General features: G+C 31.0%; 1 protein-coding gene and 1 long non-coding RNA gene across 4 annotated transcripts in view; one reads left to right on the forward strand and one right to left on the reverse strand.

Annotated features, from left to right (window-relative positions):
• Positions 1-25,205, forward strand: part of Nmo (serine/threonine-protein kinase nemo) — a 39,110-nt gene that overhangs the window by 8,635 nt on the left and 5,270 nt on the right. For 2 of the 3 annotated variants that reach the window (XM_074257795.1, XM_074257044.1), the window contains 7 exons: positions 11,147-11,276; positions 11,479-11,534; positions 14,018-14,124; positions 20,312-20,607; positions 21,256-21,444; positions 21,515-21,716; positions 22,175-22,268. In XM_074257795.1, coding sequence (XP_074113896.1) covers positions 11,147-11,276; positions 11,479-11,534; positions 14,018-14,124; positions 20,312-20,607; positions 21,256-21,444; positions 21,515-21,716; positions 22,175-22,268 — 1,074 coding nt within the window. Of the gene's footprint in view, positions 1-11,146; positions 11,277-11,478; positions 11,535-14,017; positions 14,125-20,311; positions 20,608-21,255; positions 21,445-21,514; positions 21,717-22,174; positions 22,269-22,636; positions 22,865-25,205 lie in introns of all 3 variants that reach the window. The other variant, XR_012480928.1, reaches the window with a different exon arrangement.
• Positions 16,053-18,072, reverse strand: LOC141525325 (uncharacterized). Its single transcript, XR_012478841.1, has 3 exons — positions 17,494-18,072; positions 16,677-17,097; positions 16,053-16,588 (listed from the first exon to the last, which is right to left on the reverse strand). It is a non-coding gene; the product is annotated as an uncharacterized LOC141525325 (long non-coding RNA).

A 25,205-nucleotide genomic window follows, 5' to 3' on the forward strand; every position in this document is an offset into this window, starting at 1 on the left:
ACATTAGGCGAGACAAATCACCGTCAGAGAAGAAAGCGAAAGAAGTGAGGCAAGTTTTCACGTTCTTCAATATTATAAACGCGAACGTAAATGCTAGTGTGTCTGTGCGTATGTGTGTATAAAACAAAAAAACAAGTTGACCGAAATCTTTAGCATGTACGTCAAGACGTCGGAAAACGTGTTCAAGGGGGCGCTGATGATAATCGATAATACGCCGTCCAATTGGTGTCTTAGATTAGGCCACGTGTTCGCTTGTCAAATAGTGTCTGTATGTTGATAATTTATTTGGGTTTGTATTTTATGGATTTAAGTTATTTGTTGTATCACTATTAGGTCTCGAGGGAACGAAGAAAAATTGATAAATAATCTGGGAGTTAATTAACGGAACTGTTGGAATTTATTTACGCTTTAGATTCAGTCACTGTTAATCAATGTTGATTACGGTAAATGGAAACTTTTAAATTTCGTGTTGTTTATCTAATTTTAGGCATTTTTTAACGTTAGAAAAGTTTTAGAGCTAGAACGTGCCCCAATTTTTAGATAAATTAAATTTTACTTTCTTAATTAACGTTACGTACGTTTCTACATAATGGTAATGATAATTTAGTAATTAGAAAATTCTGTTTTATTATTATTGACAGGGATTTTGAGTATGATGTTTTAATGGGACTGTTGAAAGGTCGAAGATGTTAAGTGTTGGGACGGAATTTGAATTCATCTAATGGGGTCATAGTCAAAGTTAACGTAACATGTAATTATGAAGAAAATATGTATGTCTGAGACAAGAATTCTTTCGTTGTTTTTAAAATTAAATAGTAATTGTTATTGTCGAAATAATGAACTCAAAATTTATAATTGTATATCGAAAAATGTCAATCTCAATTGATAAAAAATAATTATTTAGTGTAACACTGCTTGGTCATTCTGAAGTTTAAAAATATATGAAAAATTAGTTTTTATCATAACTGAAACGTTCAATGATTATGTAAAATTGAAGCTCGACCTATTTTTAGACTTCAACAATTGTGAATATTTTTATTTTTCGATTTTTTTATCGCTAAATATAAATGCAGCCCCAATTCAATATAATAATCATTTCCAGAAGCAAATTTTATATTTTCGTGAGTATTTTCGGGTGAATATTAAAACTGATAAAATCACTATTTGAAATTGTAATTTTGACATTTTTTCGGAGCGTTTTGCTAGCATACGAAAAAATAATATTTCGTAAACTGAATTTTAAAATAAGAGTATAAAAAATTTGAGAAAAAAAAACTTAAAAATGTCAAGTAATTTTTGTTGTTTGTCCGCCATAACATACACTGATAGGATTTAGTTCTATTTAATAAGATTTAGTAATAGTTACTAAATCATTTAATAACAAACCTCTCATTACCAAATATTTATTAATTGTTGACTAAAAATTTTTTTTTACTAAATCAGTTTAGTACTCCGTACTAAATTCTTTCTATTACAAGTTTTACAAAGAACATTAGCATTGTATTGACAAAGAATCTAAAAGTGATTCAGTTGTCACAGTAATTACTCCGAGCAACTCAATCCCCAGAAGAATTACAATCCATCCGATAATGATGAGAATCCAAATTACAAAAGCATGCCAAGGTCTACGATTCTCCGTTCGTTTATTTCTCATAAAACAACAAAATAAAACATATTTTCGTGTGCTTATATCACCGTTATCGGTGTTATCACACGAATCTTAACAGCTTGTACTATCAGTGTAGTGTACCGGACCTTGTTTGGAGCCTAGTACTCACAGCCTCGGTATGTTTGCGTCAAGTGTGAAGGACACCATAAGCCTTTTTGCGATTGGCAACCACCTGGCAGTCTTCTTATACTATCTTATACTATACGTGATCTCGGCGTATAAAAACTAAAATCTAAAGAACTTAATATCGTCGATAGTTGTTTTATTTTGGATATCTAAAGTCTCGAAGCGCTTAGCAGCTGTTGAGCAAAAAGAAAACGGCAAAGTGAGCCCTAAGCGGTGAATTATTAACGAGCAAATGACCCAAAAGTTGATACCATCCACGATCCACAATCCACACGATAGTCTCCAGTCTCGAGGACGAGTCCAGATGGTTTTAGGAAAGATAAACAATAAAAATAAAATAAAAAAAAACATCAAGGAGCTGAAAGGATAAGGTGAATGTAAGGCTCTGATGCTCGAAACGTCTACTCGTGCGGTGCGTTAGGTCCGCCAGGTGCGTGTCAGGTGCGAGTTTAAAGATCTATACTATACATTGTACTGAACATTGAGTACAAATAATTATTAAAATAATATATTTTGCAAGAAAGGAAGAATAAAGAAGAAATAATAAATAAAATATGTGCGTTTAAGTAACGACAGGATGTGGTTTTGCTGATGCTGAGTATTGACGTTTCCCAGGATAATGGTGGGCGTCTGACCAACTAATGCAATGTAAATGTTAATATATATATATAAAGTGAGTTATGACGCATTGGCATGGATCGTGAAACTTTACTATGGGATCAGGAGTTTTATTGCCAGGGCAAGAGTTGAGTGCGATCCAGATGGAAAGTAAGGCTACAATATACCAGTAGATGCCTCGTCAGTAAGCCACAGTTGTATATATAGAAGCACTTATACTGATATAATGCAGATATGAGAGAGAATGGAGCCGAGGATAACCGGGCTAACTCAACTGATACCAGTCAAAGTCGACCAGACTGGCTTGAGAGTGTTAGTCTTGATTAGTCTCAAGGCTTCGCCATGCCGATCTCAAGCTAGATGCTAGATCGTTGTTGCCACGAATTAGTCAAGGCTGCCTTTTGGCTAAGTATATTTTTTACTTGGATTGGATTACGGTACACTAGATACTGACCAGCCGGAACTTTAGCAACGTGCACCAAGGTCAGCGGGGCTAGAAAGTCGCTTGAGTTTAAGTCTAGTTTGGTTAAATTCTAAAAGACGAGTTCTTGGTAGATGATCATGAACAAAATGAAGGGTTGAAACTGATAATCAATTGGCTTTGAAGAGATTGTATTGGTGGATGGAAATCTTGAGTCATTTTTAATCTGTAGTTTTCAGCCTTGAAGGTTAGCCAAGACCCACGTTGATAATAATAATGATTTTTTGTAAAGATCGAGTTATACAGGGTTTTTTCCCACGAGACACGAGTATTCTAGTTATCTCGTAATCGATATTCATGTATCCACGTCAACCTGTCGACGCAATATCCACACGGGGGGTCGATTGTCCCTCAGTCGCACACTCAGTAGCAAACTCTATCTCTGTACTGGAGAGTATGATTGTGCCTATTCCTTCTCTCTTATTTTCCTCTCTCGCTTATTGGCGAGTCTGCTCTGCGTCCGAGCGTCGCCCAGCGTATTAACTGCGTCGCAATTAGCATATTCCTGGGCTAGACATAGACAAGCACGTGGATGGCTTAGCTCCTGTTTCTCTGCTCAGGAGGAGAGCAATCTATTGTTGCTTGTCCTATTCTCTTCATTATGCAGCCACCGTGGTCGCTCCGCCAAAGGGCAAAAGTCTAGTTTAAATTAATGCCTCTGATGCTGAAAAACTTGGAGAGAGAAGAAGAAGAAGAAGAAGAAGAAGAAGGATAGAAGAGAGCGATATTGATGATGCGGATAATGATATTGATGATGACAATAACGATCGTAGGTATTTCTTGCGCTGCCTACTCGACTGGGTGTTGCCATGACGACGTGTGCTCTACCCGGGATCGAAACGAGATCCTGGACCAAGGAGGGAGCCAACGAGGACACCTTTTCTGCGTTAAAACTTGAAAGTTCTCTGTTCAGTTCTATTCAGCTGCTCTCTTTCTGTTCTTCAGTCTCTCTTTGCTCTATCTGCTTCACAAAGATTCATTTTCGGATGTATCTTTTGATGGCTCTAGCCGCGGCAAAGCAACCAGACACTGAGCTATCGATCTTACCTTCTCATAATACTGATACTTGTATCAAAAAGAGCTATACTTTACACCCTTACATTATCATCTTCATTTTCAGGGCGGAAACTGAATCACTTATTACTGAGAAAATCTGTCTGTATGAAAATAAATGCTAACCACATGTCGTCTTTATCCCTGAAACGTTCTATTGATTAATCATTTTTTGGATAAAATGTCTAAGCAATGTTAATCAGTTCTTTCTAACTATAATCAGAATAATTGGGTGATTGCTAATCGCAAGTTGATTAAATTTGCCTCTTTAAAAACGAATCCATTGACAGAAGTAATTCCGGCTTTATTCGTTAAGATCAGAACAAAGCCGATGTGGAAAAATAGAGCGAGACGGATTATACATTACGTTTGGTAAATGGCGGCGAGAAAAGTATCGAGTACGTTGGTTAGCGTTTGTTAGCGATGGATGTGAACAAAGTAAAATATTGGCTGGCTAAGAGAAAAAAAAGATGGAGAATACAAATGCGCGGTGAGGGTGGATGGGTGTGTAGTCGAACGAGGAAAAATAACGGAGGCCGACTTAGTACTACCACCAGGAGACAATAAAGATATAGACACGTGCCGTAAAGCAGATAGGCACGTAACTGCATTACGCTGCCAGTTTTCCCACTGGGCTTCGGATTTGCCTTTACGTCACCACCCAATGCTCCGGTTACAATTCTGAGACCAAGACTTGGACTATTGTCTGTAATATTTAATAGTGCACACCATCACCATCATAAATAGTAAGAGTAAGAGTTTTTGTAGTTACTCGCGAGTACATTACTAATATGTAACGGCAATATGTCAGCGTGACACATTCGACAATTGCTGCTGAACTACTTCATGAAATCTCTTTGTTTGTTCTTTCTCGGTGCTATCTTGTATTGTATCAATATCTATATCTCTATCTGTATAAACATTTGTTTTAAAATCAATGTCGCAATCTGCCTTTGTATGTTTGTATTGAGTACTATTATATACCGATGTGCTTGTGGACTATATCCACTTTACAATACTCAGATGAGTCACTGATTTAAGTTTTATGTATAAAACCCCCAAAAATTAACAGAATCGCGGTCGACGACCAAAACTGACGACCAATGTTGAGACTCTTGGAATTTGCTAACTCTGGAATTTTGTCTTGGACAGAGAAGCATGGAAATTATCAACATACTTCGTCGTTTTGGATTATAGCAAGTATTTCCACGAATTGGATTATGAAGTATTTCAAAGACATCTATCTGGAATTGATTAGGTCTTTGAATGTTTGGAAGTTGGTGTTTATACAATCAATTTCGTTATAAACTCTCGAAGATTAGTTTTATCTTATCAGAGAAGTTAAAAAGCATCATTCGGCAATACTCGATATAGAAAAGTCGATTTTTCAATTTGAGCGCACAGTAATAGTGAAAATATCTAATACTTTATAAAATTTTTAAGTTTAATGGAAATTATACATTTAATAATGAAAATTGCAACTTATTTCATGCGCTATAACATGCAATTTTGATGCAGTGAATTATGCAATTATTTTAAAAATTTTTGCTGACTAGAAGTTGTAAAAAAAAAAAAAAAAAAAAAAAAAAAAACAGAAGAAACGATTGAAAAAGAAAATACAATAAGGTAAATTGAAGTTAATTAGACGAACTTCAAAATTTAGTTTTCAATTAAGATTTTGAAGTTATTTAGGAAAATCTCGTAAAATTTTCATTAAAATGAAAAAACTTTTCAAATATCCAAAACTTTGGACCTAATGGACCGATTTCGCGCATTTTATAACCTGGCCGAGATTTTGGTTCATAAAGTAAATGTATTGAGTTTCATTGAGACGCGTCAAGAATTACGAGCGTAATTATGCTGATAAGACGGGTTCTATCATAAACTTTTGAGCTGATGGTATTTTTCGATACAACCCAACAAAATAAAAAATGTATCAAAATTTTATGTAAATTCTAACATGAGTTGAAACAGGCAACAGGCAGATTTCTAAAGAAATCTAATTTATTTTTCAGTATACAAAGAATTGAATTTTTAAAACATTCTGGTTAGTTATAGATTCCCACTGAATTATTAGTTTATTTGTCAACTAATTACCGTTGGTCTGTTGAAAAAAGCAAACTAGAAACAAAGCAATCTATAGCAGAGAAACGAAGAAGGAGACTAGTATAGTATCGATCCATATCCCATGGCTTGGGGATAGTGTGTATATACTGTATAGCCGATATAGACCCAGAGGTTGGCCAACTCCCCTTCTCATTTCGCTCTCCTCGTCACGCACCCTTTGCGTACCAATTGCAAATGGTCAGTATACACTCACACACTGCACAATATACGAGCACACAATGCACAATGTCCGCGTTGCCCTTTAATACCTTTAGAATTGTCATTAATTCAATTGCTTGATTTAACGAAAATTTAAAAAATTTTTCCACGCTGATTTTCGCATTTGTGATTGGCTCTTGCACCTATTGCAGTTTGGATCCAAATTAAAGATGCATCAACATTCCTTTGTTCTTATTTTTTCAAAGACAAACTCTGGGACATCTTCAGAGGCACAAATTTATTCTTATTGTTCTGTTCTCTATCGATTGCTGACACGAGAAGCAGCGACTTTGCGTGCTGATGCGATCGTTAAAACGTGGAAAATTTAGTGGAGGGGATGCCGCCCAAAATTTATTTCGACACTAATCCAGATCCCGTCTGGGGACTTGGGTTTCATTTTCAGAAGATTATTATGGATTTTCCTCAAGTTTAATAACTTTCCTAAAAAATATTGAAGCGTTTTTTTACAAAGAAGAAATTACGAATTGTTTGTGGAGAATTTTGGAAGAAAGAAATTCAAATGCCAATTTAGATCATATCTTTGAAAAATATGAAAATTTGGTGATGAAACAATTTGATACTTCAAATTTTAGCTTGACTTTTAGTAAAACTATTAGCTTGCAAGTGAAGTGTTTACTTTGAAGTAAACAAACTTCAGAGTGGTGTCAGTTTTGTTTTGAAATTGGAACTAAACACGTTAGAAGCGTTGCAAAGAAAGTGAACCTAACATTGGCGTAAGCTAAGCTTGAAACTAACGTCAATTTCAGAACTATTTTCTAACTACAGTTGGAAACAAATGGAAATCGAAGTGAAATTAAACTTTAGAGCAATTTGAAGAACTTTCTGGATAAATTTCAATTGAGTAGTTATAGGAAGGAATCATGTCATACCTAAAATTAGGAATTCGAAGATTTTTGTGATCGTCAATGGAATTTTTGATCAAAATTGTTGTTGACTTCATTCAACTGATTGTCAAGGAACTTTTTAAGCGGATATCTAAGTTAATATCAAAATAAAAAAAAAGCTTTTTTGTAGTTCTTAAATTTTCTACAAGATTCTTACAAATTCCTCCATATCTTGCATATTTTTTAAATATGACCCTTTAAAAAAAAAAAATACATGAAAGTCTTGAAGTTAGTCAACGGTCGAAACTCGCAAAAAACGGGCCACGATTTATTATTGGTTAAAATTTGGCGCGCTATTCAAATTTATAGTATATTTTAAAAACAAGTGTCGACTTTAAAAAGTTGGGATAGAATTTGAAGTTTTGCATTTCCACCGAAGATGTCTAAGTAAATCTGATGAAGAATAAAAATTAATTAAGCCGTCTTTAGAAGGAATATCTTTTGATTTAACAATTTGGGTCATAAAAATGACTTTTTTCTATAATTTAATACTTTTTATCAGTATAAACTTAAAAAATAATAAAAATATGGAAGCATTTGAATGAATATCATCCCATGTCGGTATTGTTAGAAATTAATCAGAGTTAATAATTGAATCCAGCAAATTGATTTAATTATTTTAAATGACATTAAATGTTGGCACGAGTATAATATACGAAAGGAGCAGACCAGCAAGATATAGAGAGAAAGTGAGAAAGACTGCGAGCGTGTATTAAATAAAGAGGCTGGAAGCGATTAATCAGATGATTGACGCCAATAAATAAATGAGATTTTCATCGCCGACGGTGGCTCGTTACATCCATGTACCAGCGATTCTTGATCCTTGATCCGGCATCTAACATTTTAAAATGTATTCTGTTAGTTTTAATGAACCTGGGGTTTATTTTAATTACAAGCCTTTGTGGTATTTTATACATTAATACCGTTGGTGGGAGTCTTAATATATAGAGGCTATGCTGGTTAGATTAAACATTGCATTAGCTCCCTCGAGTGCACGCACTTGCGAATGCACTTCAAGGGCAACCCACGATAACGACCTGTTGCGTGTGATTTTTATGTCCAGCGGGGGTGCCACCGCTCATCTCTCGTGTCCTCGGTTTTTATTTTTTCACCTCTGGAATTCGCCAATTTCTCATTCCGCGATACATTCCGCAAATACTGCGATTCAAATAAAACCATTCGTCACTTTTCGGATACAAATACATACTAAAATCAATATTTTTGCACTCTCTGTTTTATTTACCGTTAATTCCGAACTAATTTATTCAACGAACGGGTTTTATTTTAAATGCTAAAAGATCTGGGGCAATCGAATTTACGAATTTTAATCCGCGAACAAAGACACCTAGAAATTTTATTTTACGACCTTTTTTTAAAGATTGTGGGTTAAGTATTTGAGATATCAAAAAAATTCATAGAATCTTTTTTGTAGAAAATTTTACTCTCTACAAAAACAGTTCTTATTAATTTTTTTGGATCATAAATTTCAGCTCAAATTTAAATTGAAAATCAAAGAGTATAATTTTTTTATTATTATAAACAAGTTTGTAAAAACTGTAATTAAAAATTGAGAATATGAAAAAAAAAAAAAACGTATGAGATCATTTTCATAGAAAATTTTATTCTTTATACAGAAAAAAAGAAGCCAAGAAAATATTTTTCTTTCTAATTATTTTCTTGATAAATTAAATAACTGTTTTCAAATAAATTAAATTATTGATAATTAATAAATTCTTTTATCAATGTAAGCTTTTTTCCGGAATGAAAAAATATTGAAATTTTGAATTAAATATTGGACATACGAGAAACCTTTAAATTTTTCCCTGAAAATTTATTTTTCTACAAAAAAATGTCTCTTACGTTTTTTTTTAAATTATCTTTTTGAGAATAAATATCAGTTTCTATTCCCAGGTGTCATAAGGAATACTAATAGAGCAATTATTTATAAATTTAGCTACTTAAATAAAACGAAAACAGAAAATGCAAAAGTTGTAGAAAAGTCTAAGCATACACGCTCTCAGATATCTATCCTGTTCAACGAACCGGATGGCGGTCTGGTCCCAGGGCTCTACTGAGGAGGTTCTCCTGGACACTAAAGATCTCGAAGTAGAGGAGCAGAGTCTTGACGGTGTTCAGTGTAAAATGTATCTGGATGATTCACCAACACGGGTTAGGTTGGCTCTCACCGATACGAGAGAGGCACTTGCCAAACCGGATAGCGCAGCCCTGGGATCTGGATAACCGATCTCGCACGCCCCACTATCTTCTTTCTCTTTTATATTCTCTCTTTATCTTCCTCAGTACCATACGTGTGCTCTTTAAAACCAAATGCCGTATCCTTTGTGTCATCATGCTACGGCTTTTCATCTATACGCACTCACACACACACACATACATACTTAGGTATTTGGACACACACACACACACACACACACACACACACACACACACACACACACACACACACACACACACACACACACACACACACACACGCACGCACGCCTACCTACCTCACATATGACCCTTTATAAGCTTTTCATGCCATATAGTAATAATTTATAATATTTTTTAAAATACTTCTAATGTATCGGTTTGTACAAGTGTCGGATTAGTTTCATTTATTTATAAATATATTCTATTTAACCTAGTAAATTAATCTTGTTTTTTTATTTTTTATTTCAATGAAGTCTTTGTGTCGTTATAGCATTCGGAAAACTAACTTGATTCAAAAAAATAATCTTAACAAAAAAATTAATTTTCCTAGTAAGTTTTTCTTAATAATTTTCCTAATAAATTTTCCACGAAAATTTCTCTAAAGATTCTCTTAGTAAATTTTCCTGATGATTTTACTAGAAATTTTTCCTAAACTTTCTTTAAAAATTTTCCTGTCAATTATTCAAGTAGACTTTTCTGATAAATTACTTTAATGATTTTCCTAGTGGATAAAATTAATAAATTTTTCTATTGTTTTTTTCCCACGAAATTTTCCAAGATATTACTACTAAACATTTCTAATTAATTTAACTACTGTGTTCCTAGTAGATTTTCCTGTTAGATATTACTAGTAAATTTTCCCTAGTAGATTTTCCTATTGGCATTATTAGTAAATTTTCCCTAGGGAGTTTTTCCTAATAAATTTCCCTAATAATTTACCTAGTAGTTATTTCTATACTATTTTCTTATTAATCGTTACTAGTAAATTTTCCTTATGATTTTTCTACTAAAGTTTCCCTAGTAGATTTTTCTAAGAAGGTAAAATTTACTCGATAAAATTCAATAATTTTTTTAATAAATTTTTCTCTTAATTTGCCGTAATAAATGTTCCAAAAATTCTTCTAAAAAATTTCAAAAAAGAAAAATCATTTTTTTTTTTTTTTTTTTTCAGTTTAATCATTAAAATAAACGTTATAAAACGTAACTAGACCAGTACTTGTACACCGAAATGTTAACGTTTCTTCGTTAATGTTGATCACGCCGCGAAAAGGCTTACGACTTGGCACTCTCCGTTATATATGTCGGATTCAGTCGGCAGAATTACGAGGGGTTTGGGTTAAAAATAAAAAATAGTTTACTGAATAAAATAAGTCCCATTAGATTAGAGCTCTGATCCGCCAACAAAATACAAAATATAAAATGCTAAATAGAGAATTTTATAATGATCTTAATAATAATCAAATTTTTTTTTTTTTTTTTTTTTTTAATACAAGTAACTAACACACTTATTAAAATAAGCAGGTGGTAAGTGTGCGTGCCAGGTGATTTGAGGCTACAGATGCCTCAAGAAAATCACGAGTGACCCGCAGGATCGCGTGTTATTTCATCGCTCATTGTTTATAATCATACGGGCTTAAAATAATATTATCCGTCATCTATCTATATCAAAAAAATGATATTTTTTTTTGTAAGTTGTTCAAGTACCTGCAAAAGACTGTTATCTAATAATTTTTGTTATTTTTTATTTTTCAGGGCTGTGACTGATCCACGCGATGGAAGAAGAGTTGCTTTAAAAAAGTTACCAAATGTCTTTCAAAGTCTTGTGAGCAGTAAACGCGTGTTCCGGGAACTCAAGATGTTATGCTTCTTCGAACACGATAATGTAAGTACATATATTTGTTATATATGAGACATATTATGTGCCACGTAATGGAAGTTTAACAATTTTTAGCATTCAATTATATTATTTTTTGTTCTTGCTTGAAAGTTGAGAAGAAAACAAAAATTAACATGAAACTTGAAAATATAAATAAATTTTTTTTTTTCAAAACTCGATTATTAATAATTTTAAAAATATTAAACAGGTGCTGTCAGCTCTGGATATCTTGCAGCCGCCGCACGTCGATTTCTTCCAAGAAATGTATCCTTTTGATTTATTTGTTTAATAAATTCCTCAGTCCGGAAACTAACGTTCTCTGAAAGTGATTAATAAGTAAAATAAGTGGTAAGAATAATTTATATTACTGCGATTTCTAAAAAATTAATGGCATGATTCCCTATTAATCGTTACTAGTTAATTTTTCTGATAAATTTTCGTTATAATTTTTCGATAAAAATTTCCTAGTAGATTTTCTTATTAAATATTACTAGTAAATTTTCCCTAGTAGATTTTTTCAAGGTAAAATCTACTAAATAAAATTTAATTTTATTCAAAATGACCCATATAAGCACACAAGTAAATAAATTAGGAGTGAATCAAAGCTGATGTGAAGAGCGGCCCACGAAACATAAAACGTGTCTACAGAATGGCGGAATGAGGTCGTTGTAGTTAGGAATGCGGGTAGCCTGAAAGAAGAAAAGGTACCACGTTGAATAGCTTACCAGCAATCTATACAGTAAAAGAAAGAGCAGAAGCAGTGAACACTGAAGAAAATGTGTCCGACAATCATCGAGCTGTAGAATACTTGAGCTAGTATCATTTTTCGGGCACCAGAACCGTAAATCATAATCTCAATCTCTAACCGGGCTTTTAAGGATCCATAATGCTAATCCTTGAGCTTCATTGCTCCTTGCTACTTCTTAGATTTGACTCGTCTGAGTGTGTTTTCTGCGCACGAACGAACGTACCCGATGCAAAGTCAGAGGCAAAGGTAACGAGCTAGGAAGAGCATGACCGAGCTAGAAGCAATGGAAGAAAGGAAGACAAAAAGAGATCTGGTACAGGTTTAAGTACTACAAGTATAAGTATAAAATGAAGAAGAAAGAGAAGAAGGTCGAGAATCCGCAAGGCCAGTACAGGCTGGTCCGACCGGTCAACTACTTCTGTTTCTCCCTTTTACTTACAGCTCTTTCTTCTTTCTTCTTTCTTCTTTTATTTATCCGTATTATACCTCTCCTTATCGTTAACTTCTAACTTTTATTTAAGCTCCTCCAGAATTCTCGCCTGGAATGATCGAGTCTTCGTATCATCATCTTCACTGAAGATAGTTTTGCCAAAGTTCAGCAAACCGCGGTTGAGAAAAGAGCACCACGCGTGTACGTGAGAATCTCGAGCTTTCCCACGAGAGGCTACAGGATGGATCGATACCGCGGTGGATGTGGTTCCGACAAAACTCCTAACTCCAGACCCTGGACTACTCCAAAACTCCGAGGATGTCACTTGCTTCCGGGTGTTCTGACCAAGCTTTGCTCGATTGCTCATAATTTAAAGTTTTCAGAAGAGGATCATTTCGTTATTTGCTTTCTGGAATGAAAGTACTCGATGTTGGATGAAATTTTTAGAGTTGAGCTTTCAGTAAGGGCCTTTTTTTGGTGCAAGCTAAATTGATATTTTACGAATGAAGTTTGGAATGTTGATTTTAATTGTCTTTACTTTTTTTGTCGGAAGAAAATTATCGCTTTGAAAGTTATTGACAAGTTTTATCAAGATCTTTGGAAAATAATTGATGAAGAAAGAATTTTTGTGAAGAAATAATGAAATTTTGAACATTTATTACGGAAATTTAAGAAAAAAATTTATTAGGAGAAATCATGAGGAAAATTTATTTAGAAAATTAATAAATTTTATCTAGTAGATTTTACCTTGGAAAAATCTACTAGGGAAAATTTAGTAGTAATATCTAATAAGAAAATCTACTAGGAAACTCATAAGAAAAATTTACTAATAATTAATAATAAGAAAATAGTCTAGAAAGAACTACTAGGTAAATTATTAGGGAAATTTATTAGGAAAAACTACTAAGAAAAATCATTAGGTAAATTTAATTAAAAAATATTTAAACTTCATCTTGTAGATTTTACCTTCTTAAAAAAATCCACTAGGGAAAATTCACTAGTAATACCTCATAGGAAAAATTACTAGGAAATTTTAATAGAAAAATCATAAGAAAAATTTACCAGAAAAAATTACTAGTAACGATTAATAGGGAATTATTATAGGAAAAACTACCATGAAAATTATTAGTGAAATTCATTACAGTGATATAAAAATTGATTTTACAAGTGGATTTTGAACCCGCTTTTACAATTCAACCAGCCAAGAAATGGATAACTAACATTTTTTCTTTTAAAAACCTCGATTTGCTTAAAATAGATAAAGTTTAAGGTTTGAAATAAGATATTTTGAGAAGTAGGGAAAAAAAAAAAAAAAAAAAATGAACTGTAGTTTGATATTGTCACTTTGACTAAATTTACAAAATAAATATTAAAGAGCATGTCATTAATTTTGAAGAAATTGCATTAATATAAATTAAAAACCTCAAAAAAATATCTTCTATTTAAATTTCAATATCACTGAGATAGTACATCCAAACACATACATACAATTTAAACACATAAAAAACGTGGTAACCACTCGATGACCTCATTTCACTCTGGACTTTTCCTTGACTGATTAAAAACCAGATATGTGATAACGGAGTTACTTCAAAGCGATCTTCACAAGATAATCGTCAGCCCGCAGCACCTCAATCCGGAGCACATTAAGATCTTCCTCTACCAAATTCTACGGGGTAAGTTGAACAGCAGTTAGACTATTTAAATTGCAACCTTTACTCTCCAGATTGAATGAAGCTTTGATCAATCGAATAGTAGTCGGTAACAGCAGGTTTCGGTTAGAATTATAAGGTTGCTTTGCTCCATACGAGAGCGGCAAAGTTTACAAGTGAAGAAGCTGATGTTGATGTTGATGTCGAGCACAAAGGATCTTGGATAGGACCAACGCCTAGTTCCAGCACGAAACTAGGTATAGAGCAGTCTGGAAAGACGGCGGTCATAGAACTCGCTTTTGACTGGTTGGAGCCCCGGAGGCGTCAAAGGACCGTGATGGATCGAGAATTCGTTGGCGCTTTCGTCCCAACTAAGCATTTTAGTGCCTTATACTTCTACTACTGCTGTTGCGGCTGCTGCTATTATAGTGTAGTATAGTAGACCAAATTCTAAGACCAGACCAGACCAGCCCGATACCATACCAACTTAAACCAGACAAATAGGATAACCGTAGAACGTTATTTCACTACGAGGGCCAAAACCAGTCCTATGGCCGCCCATCCGTGACCCCCGGACCCGTCATCCGGTCGGCGATGCTTTCTCCCTCTCAGCCTGTCCGAGAGTTGTATTCTACCACGAGGATATACTTTATGTAGTTATTTTATAATTCAATTTTTTCGGGCCCTAAAATCATCCCTGAAATTGATTTTTTATTTTTTTTTGAGAGATTTATTTTGAAATTAAACTCTTGCAAAAATTCATAAATTTATGTAAAATTTTTTTATATTTATTTTAATGAATTATCACACTGATAGAAGAATTTGCATATATTTAATAAGCTTTTTTAACTGAACAAATGATTTTTTAAAATCATATGATTTAATAAATATTTATTAACAGTTAATAAATTATTTATTAAATGTTAATAAAATTTTTTTAACTATTAATAAATTTCTTTTCCTCTAAAATAAATATTTATTAAAATTTAATAAATTAAATAATTGTTTTCAAATAAATTATATTATTAATAGTTAATAAATCCTTCTATCAGAGTAAAATTTTTATAAATCAATTAAAAATATATACAATATTAAAAAATTAATCCATTATTTTTTAATTATTGATAAAAAATCAAAATTATTATTAGAAAAATTCAAATTCAAAATTTTTTATAAAATTTAATTTTTTTTTTAAAAACCTGTTTTATCTTACAAAAATAAATTTTTCGATTCTTTATTTTGATATTTGTTATTTAAAATAGAATTTACTTAATTTTTACAAAAATTTGTGCAAAACTATTTTTTAAATTACAAAAAAGAATGAAAAAAAAAAAAAAAAAAGCAAGACAAGTTTAAACCAAAAATTTTTTTTTTTCTATAAATTTATTTAAATATTTTATTGTAATAATTTCTAAATTAATTAATTTTTCGCATGAGTCACCATGAAGAAATGTTTGGACAGATTATACAATCTTATCATTTCTTCTTTGATAATTTTTATTTTAAATATTTCTTCTTCTATTCAATTAAAGATACTATTCTTTAAAAAATTTATCAAATTATAATATCAGTCACTTATTGAACTGATAAAAAGATTTTTTAATATTTAATAAGCTTTATTAACTTAAAAAAATTATTTTTGAACATTAGATGATTTATTAAAATTCTATTAAAGAATCATTAATAATTTTTAAATAAAAAAAATAGAAGAAATAAAATAAAATATTTATTTTAAAACAATTTTTAATAAAAAAAAAAATTCATTAAAATTAGATAAATATTTTTTACTGTTAGTTAATTAATTTACATATATTTAAAAAAAAAAAAAATTAATTATATTTAATAAATAAATTTATTAGCAATTAATAAATTTTTTTATAAGTCATAAAATATATAAAATTTATTCCAAGTAAATTTTTGGATTTAAATAGAAATTTATCTCTCGATAAAAATGAAAAAATTCTATAGAATATTTACCCCGCTTCTCACACTTTTCTTCTCTCTTAAATTATATTAACAGAGGCATCCTTAAGAGTACGGAATAAACAAAGAATAAAGAGCGTCCGGGCGTGAGGGAGACTTTATTTTCGGCACGGCCAATAACCGCGTGTCGGTTTGGTGCTGAGCTGCACGCGACTGCTCTTTTTATTTTTACCAGTTTTATTTTTTGTAGCTTGTAGCTGAGCTCCTCTTCTCACCCGTCGAGTTCTCACCGTATCGACCAAAGCTGACGGGGTCTCGTTGTCTCTTACGCAAGGTTACAACTTACAACTCTCAATTGATTCTCATCTAGTCGAAGTTCTTCCACCTTTTCTTCTCCCGCTGCATTTCTTCGACATCGTCATCATCTTCTTGGCTTTCTTTATTGTCTTTTAGTCTACTTTTTACCGTGACTCCTTTGAAATACCAAAGAAGATCATTGAAATAAAAACTCCGAGACGTGACCAAGGAGTGGTCGTTTTATTCCGATTAGACTATTTCAACCCGTCTAAAAATTAAACCCACCGTTATTATATTTAATTATTCATATTACCTATAGTTTACCTTTATTGTTGTGTTATCGAGTTTTTACTTACGTGCTAAAAGACAATGAATTTTGTCCGACCACCACCAGTCATCACTCCTTATCAGTGATACGAGTCAGTCTTGCTTGCAACTCAACTACGTTATATCAATAATTTCTAAAATTTTTAAATAGTTTTACTTTAAAAAGGTTTATTTGAGCCAAAAAAATATTTTTCTTCCTAATTATTTTCTTGAGAGAAAAAAAATTTTTTTTTTCCATTATTCCAACAAAATTAATTCTCTTGCTTTAAGAAATCCGTATCTTGATCCAAGAAAATTTATTCAAGTCAAAAAAATCTTGTTTTTTTTTTTTTTTGAAAAAATTCAGCCTCTTGCTCCAAAAAATTTAATTTTTGATAAAAGTCTTCCTTCAGACACCCGAAAATTTTCTTGAGCCAAGAATTTTGTTCTCCAGTCAAGAAATTTTTCTTTCTGTGAAGAAAAAAGTGTTTTGAATTTTTTTTATCTTCAATATTTAACCAAGAATTTTAATTTCAAACTTTAACTTTTTTTTTGTATTCAAAAAAAATTTTTTTTTTGATTTTTGGCCTTCAGTTCTAACTAAAATGAAATTCTCTTATGAATTTTCCGCATTTTTAAAACATTACTCAAAATTTTAATTTTAAAATTTCAATTTTTTTATTTCAATTATGCAATACTTTATTTTTTACTTTCAAACTTAAATTCTGGGTAAAATATAAAAAATCTCAAAAAATTTAAAGGAACCTTTCTGATACAGAATTTAATTTCCTACAAAAAAGTATTCCTATAAAGTTTTCGTATTTTCAATATTTAATTTACCTTAAAAAATTAAAAAAACTACATTACCGACTCCGGAAGAGCCATTTTGTCGGCGAGCCGGAATAAGAAAGCAGACTTCCTTACAAACTCCTTATTACCTCCATGTATTCAACCTCAACATTGGCTGACGCTCTTCCTGACATCACTTTTCCCTGCTTCCGGTTCGGTGTTGAGTGAGCGTCAAGTACAAGAGTGTGTGTGGCAGTAGGGAGCCAGCAAAACCTCTGACACGCCTGCGACTATACCGGATGGACACGGGGGTCGACAGCCCTCCAGTCAATGCACTTTTTATTATCACAACCATCATTATCTTGGTTCTATCTTTAATCATAAGAAATGTTTGATGTTCACAATTACCAAACACTTGATCAGAAAATTCAGAAAATTTATTTCAAATTTTTTGGAACGAAGTTTTGCCAAAAAAAAAAAATTTTTTTTTAAATTTAGAATGCTATTATAATCCCAAGTGTCTCCTTTTATTTTTTTAAAAGGGGACACTTGAGGCTATTGAAAAAAAAATTTTTTTAAAAATACCAAATTTGTTAAATTTTAAATTTTTAAAAATCGTCAAAAATGACTATTTTTATTAAAATTTTGGCTCAATTTTTTTTTGTATAATACCTTGTACTAATCTTAAAAGATCCTAAAAATTTTTAGAACTGTTTTTTTTTTTAAATATAAATTTTTGAATTTCAAAAAAAATTTTTCTTTTGTTTTTCGCGTATTCTAAATTTTTTAATTTTACAAGATTTTTTCCTGTTGCATCAACAATAAATTTTTTTCCGTATCTGCTGACCGACGTTCAAACTAACGCTTTATCAAATATCAATCGTACTTTCCTTATGATTATTTAAAAAAACTGAGAATTATTAATTAAAGATATAACAAATATTTTCTATGAAAAATAACATAAACAAAAAGTATTCATTTTTTTATAAAAAATATTTAAAGTTAGTGATTTTCGATATTTTACTCGAGTGCACAGAAAAAACAAATTTCTTGCGCCAAGAAAATTTTAAGGAAAACAAAAGTTATTTTGGAGCAAAAAGAAATTTTCTTGGCTCAAGAAATTTATCTTGTCTCAAGAAACTTTGATTTCATTCAAGAAATTTTCAATTTTCTTGCCTTAAAAAATAAAATAATTTAAAATTTCCAACAAAATAAATTTCCAAAAAAAAAAAGAAATTTTTTTTCTTAAATTAAATCACAGCCGACAATGCAATTATTTAATTTAACTATAAATTATAAAGAAGAACTGATAAATTTTCTTGAAGTTCCACCAGAATTGATTAATCCAATTAAAATTATTGAACCCATCAATAAAACAGCTCCCTGAAACTAAAAATAAGAGCATTAATAACTGAATAAAACAAGAGATATGAATACTATTTATCGCAAAATCGATCCATAGTTTTATTAGTTATTTTTTACGATAAATTGTAGCTCGTGTTTCTAGAGAAGCTTCGTCCTCAAATAGTTCCCTGATATTCACGGTAGATTATCCCAAGTCAACCATCATTTTCTCTCTCTTATTTAATGCTTCTCCGTCTCACATTCTATATAATAATTCGCTGTCTCTCTCATGTTATTCCAGTTTAGTTCTGGTTCTCTCTCTCTCTCTCTCTCCCTCTCTCTCTAATAAGAACCCTTATTGTACACACACAGAGCTAGCATAGATGAGGGCAGTGGTAATCCTGCCTATTCAGTTTGCACCCCAAACTTGTCGTTTGTATTGCCTGCACAGGTATTACCTTACATTACGTATAATTCTATCCTGAAATTGCGACGTATCCAACTGGGCTCATATCAGCCAGAGTCTGAAAATTATACAAAACTTTAATTTATCAATCGTTATTAAAAAATTATTACCAAATTTGTTCTGATTATCGTGAAAATTTAAATCACAATTGAAAGAGCGCTGCACGATAGCAGATCGATGGGAGCGTCTAGCCATCATGGTGTCCCCGGATAACATCCAGATTAATTACCACTGGTTTAATGTAATCAAGTGATTAACCGCTGCGTTGTCGCGAATCTTGATTGCAAGTTACAGCAAAAGCTTTTGTATTGTATCACAATATACATTTATGGTCAATAGATTCATTTATGCGTTTGGTTAGTTAGGCTTAGGATTATCTTGCTGTGGGGAAAGGTCAATCTACAGGGGGCAGGGAACTCGATGTTGCTACTAAATTTCTTAGATGATTATTTTCTGATTGATTAAATGTGCTAATGGAATTGGCTGCTACTTCATCAACTTCAGCGCCAATTATAAGAAAAGAAATTAATTTTTATTTACTGAAAAATAAATGGCAGTTTTCTTGTCTGAGTATTGAACGAGTATTCTTATACACTGAAAAAAAAAAAAAAAAAAAAAAAAATTTAATTGAATCAAGAGAAAAAATTTTGAACCAAAAAAATAACTTTGAAGATGTTGGATTCTCTGCACAGGGATTTTCCCTATTTTTGGACAGAAAAAATTCCTATGTTCTTTTTGGGAAAAAATAGAAAAAAATTATTCGAACCCATCTTCATCGTTATTTTTTTAGATTTTCCGAAAAAACTCGGAATTTCTCGATGATAAACAGTTTTAATTTCTTTTTTCTTTCTTTCATATGAAACTTTGACATTTTCTACAAATCTCCTGAAAATTTCAGAATGGTGTTTTTTCGATTTCTATTTTTTTTTCAATTGAAAAATTTAAAAATCAATTTTTACTTTGCATAAGAATCTTTTTTTTTACTATGTTACAGATTACCAGTAAATTTTAAAGTAATAATATTGTGATTTATAATATTTTAATAAATTTATAAAGAGTAAAAGTAACCTTACATATTTATTCCAGGATTAAAATATCTCCACTCGGCCAGGATTCTTCACCGTGACATAAAGCCAGGTAATCTCCTGGTAAATAGCAACTGCGTGCTGAAGATATGCGACTTTGGGTTGGCAAGAGTCGAGGAGCCAGACAGGAACAAATACATGACCCAGGAGGTTGTCACGCAGTACTACCGCGCACCGGAGATTCTTATGGGAGCTCGTCATTACACTGCTGCTGTGGATGTCTGGAGCGTTGGGTGCATCTTCGGCGAGCTTTTGTGCCGGCAGATTCTTTTCCAGGCTCAGAATCCTGTCGAGCAGGTACGTAAATTCTTAATGATTGAAAATAATGATGATGATACTAAAATTAGCCGACGTTCAACAATTTTTGAATTTTTTTAATTAAATTAGAACCAAAAAAATATTTTTTAAAAATTGCACGTATAGTTTTAAAAATTTTCTACATGTAAAATTTTTTTTTTAATCATTTTTCAATAAAATAAATTACAAAAATTTTTAAATGTCCGCTACTTTAATTTTTATTAATAATGATCCTCAAATTAGCAGAGATTTAAAAATTTTTTATTAATTAAATTAGAATAAAAAAAAAAAAATTCTTTTTTTTCAATTGCGCTAAATTTTTCAATAAAAAAAAATTTTTATTAATTTTTTTTTTAATATAAAAATTTTTTATTAATTTTTTCTGTCTAAAAAAATTTTTTTAGATATTTCTTCTTCAATAAAAGAAATCATAAGCTTTATTTAGATTAATGAATAATAATAATATCTTAAATAAATAATTAATAATAATATTTTAAAGAAATAATTAATCATAATAATTATTTAAATTGATACTTGAATTTTTTTAATATTGTAAAAAAAAAAAATAGAAAGAGATCTAGTGGTATGACAATTAAAAATAAAAAAAAAAAAAAATAATCCTCACGACTAATTATTGATTACTTTTAGCTTGACATGATAACGGAACTGTTGGGCACGCCGAAGATAGAAGACATGCGATATGCCTGCGAGGGTGCTAGGATGCACATGTTGAGATGCCCACCGAAACGTCCTTCCTTGACGGCGCTGTATACTCTGGGCAGTCATGCCACTCACGAAGCCGTTCATTTACTCTGTCAGATGCTCGTCTTCGACCCCGTAAGTCCTGCAGATGTACTTTTAAAAACTAGATTGGTTTATTATTTTAATTTATTTGTCGCTATTCTAGGACAAGAGAATTACCGTCGTGAACGCACTGGCACATCCTTATCTCGAGGACGGCCGCTTGAGATACCACTCGTGCATGTGCACGTGCTGCTATGACACCAACTCAGGCCTGAGACAATACACGCCGGATTTCGAGCCTTCGACGGCTTATCCTTTTGACGACATGTGGGAGCGTAAGCTCACTAGTGTCCAGCAGGTCAAAGGTTTGTTTTACTTCCGTTTGATTTTTTTCTCTCCTCACATTTGATTTGAATATTTAAATGTCAATCTGCTTCCTGTAAATATTTTTATTGTTAATTAATTTTTGTCGGAGTTAGATTGGAAAAAATTGTAATTTTTATTTAAAAAAATATTTTAATTTTTAACTTAATAATTTTTTTTTAATAATTACGAAATTGTAGATTATATTTTAAAGATACAAAAAAATTATTTTGTAGGAAATTTAATTATTTCTCTTATTTAAACCAGAATTTAAGGTCAAGGCTCAAAAAAAATTTTTTTTTAGTCAAAAAAAAAAAAAAAAAATAGTTTGATTTCAAAATTTTTTATTAAATTTTGGATACGATAAAATTATAAGAAATTTAATTTTTACAAAATAATAATTTTTTAATCACTAAAATATATCTTTAATCACAAAAACTAATAATAATTTATTTTACAGAGGAGATGTACCGATTTATCGCGGAGCGATTGGATACACCGCGTGTACCTCTGTGCATAAACCCGCAGTCCGCGGCATTTAAAAATTTCGCAAGGTAATTATCACGACTAATCAATAACTTTTAACCACTGGCATTAATGTTGTAGTTGATTGAATTTACAAGATAGAGAGAAAGAGCGAGAGAGAAATAAGTAGAAGATAAATTGATAAAGTTGATCTGAGAAGAAATAATCCTCTACCTTCGTCCTGTCCGCTCCAAGTCTTATTAAAGATTAAACAACAGTAACAACAATTAAAAATAACAAAGCTTGAGTGAAATTAGTATGCAAGTCGGGAAAAATTCCATTAAAAAAATAATTATTGATAGTGGCCTGATAATAGATATGATTAATATGAATATTACTGTTAATATAAAACATCACGATTTACTGTCGTCTTACTTGGTTTACTGCCCGTTTCAAGTTAGAGCAAGTGAGCCACCAAGCCAGCAACTACGTGCGCCGCGTATATGTGTACATACACAATTACTTCTACTACTACTACTACTACTACTACTAGCGCTACTACTACTATCCATATGAGCTATCTACCGCTGTTGTCAACTACTATCGTCTACTTACGTCTCCTCCTCAACTAAATGATCCGATACAAGATAAATCAGCTATAGTTGGCACAACCTCGCTCGCAGAGGTACTTAAACCTTAAACTTACCTTATTGTGTTTTTGTTTCATTTTCATTTTAAGGTACGAGACCCAATACAATTTTTTTTTTTTTCGTGAAAAAAAAATATTATTTACTTTTTTTTTTTGTTAATCCAATTAGTATTGACAATAGTCAATAATCTAAAAAGATTAACCCTCGATTACTGATCTTAATACTCTACTTATACCAATGTGTATAAGGTAAAAGCTCCAATTATTGACAGGGGTCTAAATATTGACACCTTAAATTATTTTTAAATATATTTAATTATCTGTAATAAGAATAACTATCATATAAATTTTTATTAAATTCTAATTAATTAAAAAATTTTAAAAAATTACTGTCAGTTCAAAATATTAAATATTAATTATTAAAAAAAAAATAAAGTTAGCACCAGTTCATCAAACCGGCTTACGAGTTTAAATTAATTTCTTCATCTAATAATATGATCTTTTTTTTTTTTAATTAACAATATATGAAAAATTTATAAAATTGAATAATCGAAATTAATTGTATGCTTTATAATATTTAAATAATGGGTGTCAATAACTATTTGATAATTTTTAAGTTGAATTTCATATTGACAGTCATTCGACAGCGCTATGATGCCTTTTTTTTTACTTTTATTTAAAAAATTAACTGTAAGAGTTTGAACTCTTCTGATTAAATAAATTATTTTTAAATTAATTTTTATATTTTTAAAAGTAATTAATTAAAAGTCATTTATGGAAATTATTATTAATAAACTTTAATAAAATTGATTACGTAATAATAATAAGTTTCGATAAATAAGAATAAGCAGATGATTCGACGCTTGCGCAGTATAGGTGTCAATAATTAGGGTGAAGATATGTCAATAATTAGATCAATCAGTTTTTTAACCTGCCAATAATTGGTGTATCCGGATAATCTATTTAATTATTTAAAATTAATTAATAAATATCAGTGATTATCATTTCAAAAGAAGAAATTGATTAGTAAAAACATTACTTGAGACATTACCACAAACAAAATTTAACGATATTGATATTTGATTGCTTAAAAAAAAAAAAAAAAATCATAACTTTGTCTCTTATAGTTTCAATAATTGCGGCTTTTACCTTTATTGTTGTAGTTTTTATTTTTTATAATTTTATTTTGTACAAAAATTTTTTATATATTAATTAGATTTATAAAAGTATTGGGTCTCTCTTTATTTAAAATTATTATTTATTATTTTGCCTTTATACCATTCATCACTAAAATTATTTAAAACTAAATCGCTTTCCAATCCACGGTCCTAGTTCCATAATTATAAGTCATGTATATACTCGTTTCAAGATTTTAGGTTAGAATATTGTTCCAGAACAAAGTGTCAGAAAAGGCATTAATTGATCAATTAAAAAAAAAATTTTTTTACAATTTATTTTTAATTAATTTATCGATACAAAAAAGGATAGAAAATTTTAAATTTTTGTAACGAGTATAGATGTTACATTTAACTTTGTTTGTTTGATTTTTTAGTCTAGTGTCCCCTGACCCTGCAGCGATTCGGTAGTGAATAATATAAAGTATCAGCTGAAATTAATAAGCAAGACGAGTTTGTATTTATCAGGCAGATAGAAATTGATAATGATAATAAATAATAAAGAGACTGGTGACAATAGAGGGTTAAGATCGCGTGGTGGTGACACGCGTCGTCAGTCAAATGTTAGTAGTTTCTCACGGGCAAACAGTGTTATTACAACAACTGTCTATGTCTAAGAACAACCTGGGGGTGATAAAAAGTCTGTTAGAGTGTGAGAACCGTTTAAAGGAATCTAACAAGTAAAAGGATGAAGATAAAAATGGAAGAAGAAATATTAAAATATAAAAATGTTATGTATTGGTGATCATGTTGGCGATAGGACGAGGAAGAGGATCTTGTCGGGATATACGTGTGTTGGAGCGCGTGCTTCACTCGATATCGATCGACAGGGACTTTGTAAGATAAAGACTTCTCTATCAGGACAAGGGCTGTGTCGATGACGTATAAATGGGTTTTTTTTACAAGAGTGTGATTGAATTTTGTATTTCTTAATTTTAATTATTAATATTTATTGATTAATTGTTTATAATTTTATTTTGTAATCTATTTTATAAGTTATGAATTTTCATGCAAAAAAAAATAATTTTCGAGGCTGGGGATCGAACCCACCGCCTCAAATTTTATAATTGCACGCCTGAAAATGGGGGAAAGATTAAAGTTTGTTCTTCACAATATTTTTTTGCATTAATATTTGTTATTTATAAGTTAGAAGTCTGATTATGAACAATTTAACAAATATATTAGTTTTTAATATTAATATT

Source organism: Cotesia typhae, unplaced genomic scaffold (assembly GCF_013202065.1).
Source record: "Cotesia typhae breed Kobodo isofemale line unplaced genomic scaffold, CoteBio_Ctyphae contig_10, whole genome shotgun sequence".
In the NCBI taxonomy this organism is placed as follows: Eukaryota; Metazoa; Arthropoda; class Insecta; order Hymenoptera; family Braconidae; genus Cotesia; species Cotesia typhae.